The sequence below is a fragment of the Pseudorasbora parva genome, chromosome 2, assembly GCF_024679245.1.
Source record: "Pseudorasbora parva isolate DD20220531a chromosome 2, ASM2467924v1, whole genome shotgun sequence".
NCBI lineage: Eukaryota > Metazoa > Chordata > Actinopteri > Cypriniformes > Gobionidae > Pseudorasbora > Pseudorasbora parva.
The window spans coordinates 43,414,196-43,425,043 of NC_090173.1; the positions used below are offsets into that span (position 1 = coordinate 43,414,196).

Genomic DNA, 10,848 nt, shown 5'->3' on the forward strand with positions numbered 1-10,848 from the left:
GATGACGTTTCCTTTGGATGTAGATGAACTGCTGGTCTAAATTCACTATATTTCACAGAATTCAATCTTCTTTCTACAAAACCACTGAAGTACAGCTGGCAGATGACATGCCTTTGTGAATGTACCTAAACCTCATGTTCTCTAGTTATTTCTAAGATTAAAGTATGTTTTTTTGTTGTTTTTTTTCTATGAAATGTGACAATGTAGCGACATCTGCTGGAACGTTTTGAAAAAGATTTTTTTAATCTTCCTTTGGATGCATTACTCTTAAGAAATGTTTCTTTGCAGTGTTTCACAAATAACAGATAATAATATAATAACTGATTTTCCCCTAGGCACTTTGTGAAAATATGCCAAATAATGCATTTACTTGACCTTGTTCTGAACATGAACTCAGACAATCATTTTTATATCCAAACGTCAAAATGAACAAATGTATTTCTATATTTAGAAATGAATTTACCATAATTCTGTCTCTGTCAGAGACCAACAACCTTTACTTTTGTAATAAAAATGTAGCCTTTTTTTATATTTACGCATTTTAATTAATAGTAAAATATCAAAACTATCAAATTTAATTGAATTAAGGATTGTTCAGTTCTAATATGTAGATTATTTAAATCAATGTAATGACATTTTACTATTAATTGAAATGTGTAAATCTTATCAAAGGACAATTTTTTATGCATTTTACTGCATTTATGCAGTTCTGACATATATATACATATATATCTCACATTTTCTGCTGTGGAAAAAATAGAAAATTCTATCATTAGGCCATCAGATTAATTGCTATTTGTTTTGAAGAGGTAAAAAAAAGAGAAATATTTGAAAAATTACCCATTGAAGTGCGATGTGGAACATATGCCTCATATTTTGCACAGTGTATATATTTTTACAATATACATTTTTATTCAAATGTATTTGTGCAACTGTATATATCTTTTGAGGTTATCTTTGTACATATCTTTATTGTATATATACAGCCTTTTATCATTAAAATGTTTCCATATGAAGCCACTGAAATGACTTGTTTGTCCCTCCAAAGCACGGAACCATGATCTAGCCCCGAAAAACCTCAGTTATGGTCCAAAGAAAGCCAACAACACAATAAATAAACTTAACATTTGACATTTTACCAGGGATAATATTTTTCTCAAAGGAATTCGTAACTTATGGTCTACAAAACAAGATAGAAAAAGTTAGAATTTCTTTTTATCAGATGAAGAACTCCTACTCCATTACATCCATAAACAATCAGGAATTTTCTCACAAAGTATCACGTCCAGTTTTTATATTCCTGATAGTGTTTGTTGTTTAAATAAAAACCCAAAATAAAAATGTAGCGTTGAAGTTCAAACCGGAAGACATACTCCGTTTTCCTTTCGGATTGGATAGTTCTGGACTGTTTAAAGGTTAACCGAAAGGTTGGCTTGGTCCCTGCAGAGAGTAAACAATATCGGATATCACAATTGCATCCTGTTAGAAAGGCACACAGGTAATTCCATGGGGATTGTCCCTGTAAAAAGTCTAGGATGACGTCTCCGAAACAATTCCAGCTGCCTTAGTTGTGTGCGACAGCACAGATGCTGATGATTCAGTTCAATTGACATTATCAAAAGTTCCACACCTCAGAACTTTTTGCACGTGTGTATGTTACTGCGACATTTTGGACATTTGTGAATGACGTCTTTGCAGGAATCCACGCAGAACGGGATTAGACAGCAGCCAGCTACACAACTACACAAGAAACGGTCAAAAACAACAAAAGATGTCACATATGATTGAAAGACAATGCTAATGGACATAAACGAGAATAAATAAAGCGAAATATCAGGCAGATATCAGAGTTCAACTCACCAAAAAACAATAGAAATGAAACACGTAAGATAAGTCACACTACCAGCTTTGGTCATGACTTCTGTGGTTATGTATTGGCGACAGAACGGACACTGTGTCTGAGAGGAGTGTCGAGGAAGTTGCTTGACATCCAAAATAACCTCCGGAGCTGAGAAAACAAACAAAAGCCGCTTTCAGGAAGCTTGTATTTTGTATTTACGTACAGTCAAAACATTGTTTATTTGCTAGTTTAGAGAATGGTGATAAAATATGGCAAACTGTGTCAGAACAAATTTATCTTGATAATGTCAGATAGGCCTATATTTGATAGAAAGTTATTTAATGGGTTACAATCAGCTGTCAACTGTTAAATTTAAGCACAAAATTATACCACACAATACCAATTTAGGTCAACCAATCACAAAGCAATGCTTCATGTTGTGCAGTCTGTGGTGTAAAAACAAGTTTGGTCACAAATTGTTATCAGTTTTTCTGGTGGTCCACTGGATGCAGAATATTTGGGTATAATATGTCTCCTTTATTTTGCCATCCTCACTTACATATGAACTATAGTGTCCTGTGTCCTGCACACATTAGTAAAAAATTATATCTGGTGTCTGAATAATTTTTGGTTTGACTATAGTTGTCACTTGTCTCAATAATTTAAAATGATTGTAAAAATGCTAACTATTTAGTTAACATTAGTTAATGCATAACCAGCATTAACTAACAATGAGCTATTCATATTTTTTTCCCACTGTACTTACTTCATTAACGCAAGTTAATCTTGAGTACCTACAGAGTAGTACTGCATCCTTCATATCTCAAAAAAGTCTTTAGTTTTATAAGATTTATAAAAGTCATAAAAGATAAGCTGTACCGACTCTTTCCGAAAACGACCGAGCTCGTGGTGGAGGACTGAAGTTGGCGGAGCTAAAGAGACACACCCATGACAAACACGTGCACACGATACATTTGTAGCAATCCCTCCCTGGATAACGTTATGCACTTGTGCGCCGATTGTCAACGAAACAGATATTTTGATGCAGTTTCATCTCGTGACAGGGAACAAAAACAAACACAATTGCAAAGCAAAGCACTGACGACAGCTCCCATGACCCGAAATAAGCTCGTTGATGGGCGCGCTGCTCTCACTCTCACTCTCGCAGTCGCTCGCGCTCTTTATAGAGAAGTGTCCATACTTGGAATTCCACTCATTTTGACGTAGCTAATGCATGGCTATGGAGTCCGGGACGTCACCTATAGGAGAAAAAAAACAATCCGTGCCAACGGTTCTGCAATCCGTTCCCTCAGTTTATAAACCGTAAACACGAATTCTTAAACTGTTCCCTCGGTTTAATAAATCGTACTCATGGATTAATAAACCGTACCCACGAATTTCCGATCCGTGCGTTCAGATTTTGCAAACCATACCCTCGGTTTTTAAATCCGTTCCCACAAAATCACAATCCGTGCACATGCTTTCACAATCCGTACGCACGGGTTTGTAAAAACTGTACTTACGGATTAATTTAAGAAGAAGAACAGCAAACTCCCAGGTGTTAATAAATCTTATTGTTTTATTGTGTATTATTCATCAAATTATATAACTGCAGTGATTCTCTGGAATACAACGATTTAATAAGAATTTTGTGCGCCAAAATCTTTAATTGTAATAATCTTATAACTTGTAATAATCTTATAACTTATAATAAACCTGCATGGCTTGTGTATTATGACTGACTTTTCATTTCTTTGTTCCTCTTTTCTTCTTCTAAAGGCATGTAGCTTAAATGCAACAATATGCAAATAATAACTATAATAATAACAACAACAACACATGTTTTTACTTATTAATTATTTTTAATGTATGATTATAAAGGGGTGCACTTAATACATGATGTTTTATTTATAAAAAAAAAAAGTTTTTACAGTTTTAGAAATGTTTGTGTACTATTAGTTTATTTATTTAACAGGGACCATACACAACACAAATGTTGTGGCAGAGTTAGCTAAGATAGCTAATTTGCATCTGCGGTCCCTGGGCAGGATGATGTTCAATACATATTCATTCTTAACATGAAGACTTGTTTTGGTGATTTTATTATACTATGCTTTTTTCCCCAAAATGGACTTTAAAAGATAAAAATAATGACTAAAATTCTCTCTCTCTCTCTCTCTCTCTCTCTCTCTCTCTCTCTCTCTCTCTCTCTCTCTCTCTCTCTCTCTCTCTCTCTCTCTCTCTCAACTCAAACTCACATTCGTTCCTGTAGGATGGACAGATTTGGACAAATTCAACATTATACTTTGACCTTGGTCTAAGTATGAAGAAATTCTTCATATTTTAAGTGTTAAATTTGCGATTTTTATCTCCATTTTGTAAAATAACGATTATTTATTTACAATAGTCTATGCATCGCACCGTAATAGGTGGCCTGGTTGAATCTGCTGCAAAGATTGGATTAATCTAAGGGAACAGTTTAAGAAATCATGATCACAGTTTACAAACCGAAGGAACGGATTGCAAAACCGTTGGCACGGAGTGTTTTTTTTTTTCTCCTATAGGTGATGTGCGGGGCTCCGTAGTACATGGCCATATACACGTTCCGAAACCTGTTTGAATCCGAAAGGTATGGAAGCCTGTTTCCGCCACTAAATAAAAAATAAAGAGTAATTGGACTTTATTGGAGTTGTAAAGTCAGAATTCTGAGATATAAACTCACAATTGCGTGATATAAAGTTACAATTCAGACTTTTCCTCAGTCAGAATTTTAACTTTATTTCAATTTTAACTTTGTTTTTGTATCAGAATTGTGACTTTATAACTTGCAATTGTGAGGGGAAAAAAGTCAGAATTCTGAGATAAATTTACTCTTTACTCACAATTAATCTTTTTTATTTTCTTTTTTTTTATTTAGTGGCGGAAACCACATAAAATCCAACTCTTTAAAAGTGTAAATAAGTCAGAATGCATGAAATCACATTAGACTCTGGTGACTCGTACTGTTAGACCTAACCTCGGCTTTTAGTTGACCAAAAATTCTCCTATCCCGACTAGATCCCGTTCCCGTTTTGTGGCCATTCAGGGAACTGTCCTCAGTTGGTTTAAATCATATTTAAAGAATATACGTTTGTCTGTTAGAGTGGGTAATTATTCTTCCTCAGCTGCTCAACTATCCTGTGGAGTACCGCAGGGTTCAATTCTCACACCCATTCGTTTTTCCTTGTATTTACTTCCTGAATGAATCTTAAACCGAGATTATAAGTCTTTGGCCTTCATGGAAACTCCAGGAGCAGACGCATTGACATGAATTACCTTGCTTTACTTCATCCTGCTGGATTATTGCAACTCTCTTTTATGGCATGTCCAAATACTCTATTGCTCGACTCCAATTAGTACAAAATGCCGCTGCGAAGTTCCAAATTTTACTCTTTGGCTTTAAATCCTTAAGTAATCTGGCACCGAACTATTTGTCCAAGCTACTCCATCCACACAATCCCACACTAAATCTGAGGTCTGGTGATAAGAGACTTCTGTCTGTCCCCAGATCACGAATAAAGCATAGAAGAGCCTTTGCTATTGCCGTTCCTAGGCTGCGGAACAGTCTTTAACAGTTTTCAAGTCTTCTCTTAAAACTTTTTTTTTTTCCTTTGGCTTTTAATTCATTGTGAACTTATCATTGTGTTTTGTTCAGCACTTTGGTCAAACATGTTTGCTGTTTTTGTGCTATATAAATACAAAAAAAAAAAAAATTTGATGTATTTGTATGTAATTCATTTTGACAAAATTCTTTTAGTTATTTATGGTTATGTTTAGCCTTGGGGATAGGCTTGATATATATTTAAACATTTTAAAGAACACTGAATATGAATGTGAAGTGAGAACTATACATATGAGCTAATTAAACAATAATAATCTGTTATTTACAGTAACAATGAATAAGGAACTCACTATTTGTACATAGTCTATTAATGTAATAACTACAGTTTATAAACTATTAATTAACTATTTGCAAATAATATGTGGATACTTTATTCCACTATATTTATTACAAACTATAATACTATAATGTTTACTATTGTAGTTAACTAATGTCAACAAATAGAACATTATTAAGTGTTACATTAAAAGTTTACTTACCTGGATGCGAAGGTGGATTGTCTATAAATATGTCGCTAGAGGACTTAGTTGTGTCTGGAAAAAAAACATACAAACCTATGACAACTATACTTTTAAAAAGTCCTTTGAATACGAAGGTCAGTTTCCAAATGTTTTAGTGTACGTGGCTAAAAACGTTTCAAGATAGCAAAATAATGAAGTGTCATTTTACCTATTAAATGAGAGTCCGCTTCTTGCACTTTCTCGAGTTCAATCTTCCTCTCAGAGAGAACTTTAAGCTCCTCGTCAATGTTTTGAAGTTCTCCGGTTTCTTTGGAATACTCTGTTGGTCACAAAGACATATTGAGAGTAAGATCAGTGCATTCCTGTAAGTCTGCTATATTCAAACCATCATATTCACATATATTCCATTGGCTTCATTTGTAAATCGGATAATGAATAGTTCCATCGAATTGTACTAACGTTGCTCATTTTGGCCGTTGTTCCGCTTAAATTGGATGAGCAAGGCCAGGACATTGCGTCTGTCCGTGAGCTGCTGTCTTCGGAAGGACAGCTTGTTCAGCTCCTCAAAGACATTCGACAAATGATCATCAGATTGTTGAGGCATGTTGAGACGACAGCTCACAAACCTTCATACAGTGTCCTCTCTGAAAGAGATGCAGTACGGCTTCACAACAGAACTTAATGAGAGCATCTAGTCAGTAATACAGGAGAACTATTCAACAGAAATTGTATTTTTTTCTTATATAAAAAACACTATTTAACAATGTGAAGGGACAGTAAGTATCTGCTTTAAGTAAAAATGACATAAGTAGTTACCCATGTGAGCTGTTATGTCTCATCAGTCACTCTTCACACTGCAGTATAAAGGAAATAAGAGGATGGTCATACTGTAGTGTAACAGTACAAGGAACATGTTTGCAATATTTAAAGTGTGTGGTTTACTTGTATTTGACTAAATTCATATCATGTCATGTCATGACATTACAGGGGTCGTTTTGCATCAGGTCTGGTGTCACTATATTGTTTATTATAATATTAAAATAACAACAACAAGGGGAAAAACAGCACTCTTAAAAACTATTTTAATCATGTTTAGATTTTATTATTTTGATCAATATAAAAGCAACATTAAATCACACAAATATAAAGCACTTCATAAGACCTGTAAATACAGTGAATAAGATATAGTTTTGTGGATGTACAATGTTTACATTAATAACAGTGTCTTCATTAAGTAGGTCTAGCCAATATTTGCATCCCTCCATTTGCATGTCTGTTTTTTTTTTTTTTTGTCTGTTTGTTTAGTAAAACAAAATGGCTACTACACTACATTCCAAATCTCTTTAAGTTATATGACTTATTTAGGTCGTTGTTCATCAAAAAATTTCCTTTGGTTGATTTTTATTTTTAAAGTTAGACAGCTTTGGTCACTTAAATGTTGTTGTGTGGAAAAGAGGTTAAAAATCATTTGGGGGCAAAACGTTTGTTTCACGCAAAATAACAACCTAAAGGGTTTGGTATGCCAGGAGGATGAGTTTTAACTTTTGGATGATCTTTACATTTAAATACTTATTTACAAATTAGCGTGATAAAAAAGGGCCTGGCAATGGTCCCTGTTCATTTTTTCTTCAATTTCTTCAAAAACGTCACTTCATCTCTGTTCCTGATCCCGTAGCTGAGAATAGAAGAAAACAGTAATATTTAATCACATCAAAAACGATCATAGTAATTCAAAGCACATGGACTCACTCCTTCAGCTTTGTCTTGTCATCTTCTAATTTTTCCCCGTTGAAGACCAGATGAAATGTCCTCCACACGTATTTCCTAAACCAGGCAAGTAGATTAGGAAAAACGTTTTGACAAAATAAAACCTAGCCGGCACATTTTTTATGTCTTACCAGCTGATGTGCTTGACACCTCCCTCTCGCTGCTGTTTCAGCTCCATATATCTTTGAATGGCTTTTTTGAGATCCAGAACAGTAGCAGACTGCACGACCACAATAGCTATGAAGAGATTTGCTCCAGTTAGAATCAATAAATGTATATAACAAGTCAGACTGACTCCAAAAAAACTCACGCATGACTTCTCCATCAGGTTTACAAATGCGAACAGTCATGGCCTGACCATATTCCAGAGCCACCTGAGAGTTCACCTCCTCCAGTGTGACCTGAGCGGGTGGAACATCAAGATTTCAGAGAGCAGAAAAAGATAAAGTCTACATTTTCTGTAGAAAGTAATTAACATTTTTAACATTATTCAAATAAAAACTGCTATTTTATGGCACACCTGAATTGGTAAGTCACACAGTAAAGGGTCCTGGACTATCAGAGCCAAGCCTTCCTCAAAGATGTCAAGAAATTCAGAATGTGGCAATGCCTCCTCATCCTCTTCTTCCTCTTCTGGCTCCCCTTTAATTTCATCTACAACGGGTTTCTCCCCCAAATCAGCCACGGCGGCATGCTGTAGGCTTTCTTCCTTTAATTCATCCATTTTTAGCAGAAAATAAGCGAAAACGTCTTGTTTTGAGAATATACAGAAATAAACGACTTATAAAAGTGCCAGGCTCGTTCCTAAGTTATCAGTGAATATAAATATAATTTAGAAATAATACACTAGGCATTTTGCGGAAATTATTTTTGATGAAACTGTAACATCAACAGTTTTCTTCATATCTATTTACGTTAACGTTACAAACACGGAATGCTATCGGAACACTTCTGTGATGCACCAAACTTTAGTTCCGCCTACGTTTCCGGTATTAGCTACATAATTCTTACATTTTTAATATTTGACTTTAACATTTTTATATATTCGCTGACATTTCCAGGTATATATCAAATGAATATACCAGATAATCAATGTTTCGTTGTGTTTCTATTAAGTTTCACGTCGAGCCTAGAATGTGAGGCACATTCACCATCATGCGCTTCCTGTAAGGTAGCATCTAGAGATGAGAACGTGTCTAAACCTAAACACCAACTTTAATTGGATCTGAAAAACAATACCAGTTTAATATTCAATATTATATATAACCGTTGAAATGCTTCTGTTTTGTCCAACTTGTGGTAATGTGTTAATCGTGGAGGAGGGACAACGATGCTTCAGATTCGCGTGTAATACATGCCCATATGTGCACAACATCACGAGGAAGGTAATGTGAAGTTACCACCGCAACATTTACGCATTTGATTTGGACACGTGATAATAGAACGCATAAAACTAATCTAACGTTCGATTCGGATCAAATTAAAGTATGACGTGATGGGGGCCATTTGATTCAAACATTGCTTTGCAAATGATGAATGATGCAAATGTAGCCTGTGAACAACATGTGATTTTGAACACTTGACAAGGATAACGCCTACAATTTGTGACACTTAATTTGCATTAAACTATGTGAATGTTCCATTTGAACTGATGTAAGATGTGAACAATGTGTAAGCTTATTTAAAATAAGATCGAATATTCACTTTATTTATTTGTCATTTAGTGGCTGCATCCAAAATATGCATATTTTCCTACTATTTAGTAAAGCGAAAAAGAGTACACACTAGATCGCATGGCAATAACAATGGATGTAGTATGTCTGAATTACATTCATACTAAAACATGCTTTCTGTCGACCAAGGGTTGATAAAAGACATCTGGATTAGAATTAGACCTCAGGTTTAAAGTTAATCCCTGGTTTTAAAATCAACCATGGTGGGCAACATCTCAATCAAAATAACCTGCCAAACTAGATAGCAAGTTATGTGATTTCCTCCAAAGGAGGTTCCAAGCAAAACAAAGCATAAAGAGGGTTTAAACACTGGACTTTAAATGTCTTTAAAATTTGAATACACTGGTTTTAAAATTGAAAAGAAAAAAGTTTTGGAGAATTTTGTTTCTATTCTGTTCTCATGGTATCTGCAAACAAAGCAATTATCTGTCGAAGCTTTCAATGTAATAATTCAGATTTCATAATGAATGGCTGGCCACTTAAATAGTTTTTTAAGCCAAATTGGCTGGTGAGTGAAAAGGTTAATTTCAAACCCTGATTTGAGGTGCTGCCAACATAAAACATATATCTGATGTGTGTTAATGGTTGGTTATTCTGACAGGTAAATAACAGAAAGTACCCCAAGCTGAAGGAGGTTGATGATGTTCTCGGGGGCTCTGCTGCTTGGGAAAATGTGGATTCCACTGCAGGTAAAACAGTGCATCCTATTACTAATGCTCCTTTAAATAATAAGTGTACTTGAATTTTTTTTTTGAACACATTTAAGGGTGTAAAAATGCCCTCATGTAATACTGAACTCACAATGTGACAGAATAAACATGTTTCTACATCTGAAAACTATTATTTTAGACACAGCTCACTGTGTCACTGACTAGATATAGTTTTTTTTAATGGTTTGGCATTATCAGGACCCACAAATATGCCCCCATTGCATTAAACATTATATATAGTAGTTTGATGTATCAGTAGTACTGATACTATAAAATGCAGCAATTGATTTTGTGTGAACTATACACAAATACAGATTGTTAGTAACCACAATACAAATTGTTGCATTTTATGGTATATTGTAACGATTTATTGTTACACCCATGATAACTTACTTTCTTTCTTGTTTTTCTTTGAAGAAACTTGTCCAAAATGTGAGCACCCAAGGGCCTACTTTATGCAGATTCAAACTAGGTCTGCTGATGAACCAATGACAACTTTCTACAAGTGCTGCAATCTACAATGTGGGCATCGTTGGAGAGACTAAATCTCAAGTACCTCTGGACATTGTTTGGGACTCATATAGAAAATGTTATATTTATTTTTGTGTGTGACAAAACTATGCCATTAATATAGATTAAAAATGTTGAATGCGTATGTATCATTCCTTGTGTGCAA

The 10,848-nt window shown here is 34.7% G+C and overlaps 2 protein-coding genes across 4 annotated transcripts; one reads left to right on the top strand and one right to left on the bottom strand.

Annotated features, from left to right (window-relative positions):
• Positions 1 to 1,120: 1,120 nt before the first annotated feature.
• On the bottom strand, positions 1,121 to 8,682 carry snrnp25 (small nuclear ribonucleoprotein 25). 3 transcript variants are annotated; one of them, XM_067420602.1, is made up of 7 exons: positions 7,712 to 7,730; positions 6,779 to 6,816; positions 6,422 to 6,606; positions 6,171 to 6,281; positions 5,981 to 6,034; positions 1,861 to 2,008; positions 1,121 to 1,740 (listed from the first exon to the last, which is right to left on the bottom strand). In XM_067420602.1, exons 3-7 carry the CDS (start codon positions 6,564 to 6,566, stop codon positions 1,632 to 1,634), a joined length of 567 nt encoding a protein of 188 aa, XP_067276703.1. In that variant the 5' UTR covers positions 6,567 to 6,606; positions 6,779 to 6,816; positions 7,712 to 7,730; the 3' UTR covers positions 1,121 to 1,631. The 3 variants fall into 3 exon arrangements, with proteins under 3 accessions (XP_067276703.1, XP_067276705.1, XP_067276704.1); XM_067420604.1 differs by lacking the exons at positions 1,121 to 1,740; positions 1,861 to 2,008; positions 5,981 to 6,034; positions 6,171 to 6,281 and adding exons at positions 7,861 to 7,966; positions 8,040 to 8,130; positions 8,250 to 8,682 and having other exon boundaries at positions 6,469 to 6,606; positions 7,712 to 7,786; XM_067420603.1 differs by lacking the exons at positions 1,121 to 1,740; positions 1,861 to 2,008; positions 5,981 to 6,034; ... (1 more) ...; positions 6,422 to 6,606; positions 6,779 to 6,816 and adding exons at positions 7,043 to 7,637; positions 7,861 to 7,966; positions 8,040 to 8,130; positions 8,250 to 8,682 and having other exon boundaries at positions 7,712 to 7,786.
• Positions 8,683 to 8,857: 175 nt separating this feature from the next.
• polr3k (polymerase (RNA) III (DNA directed) polypeptide K) lies at positions 8,858 to 10,836 on the top strand. Its single transcript, XM_067420613.1, has 3 exons — positions 8,858 to 9,114; positions 10,064 to 10,151; positions 10,590 to 10,836. The coding sequence occupies exons 1-3, from the start codon at positions 9,004 to 9,006 to the stop codon at positions 10,715 to 10,717; spliced, it is 327 nt and encodes a 108-aa protein (XP_067276714.1). The 5' UTR covers positions 8,858 to 9,003; the 3' UTR covers positions 10,718 to 10,836.
• The last annotated feature ends 12 nt before the right edge of the window (positions 10,837 to 10,848 follow it).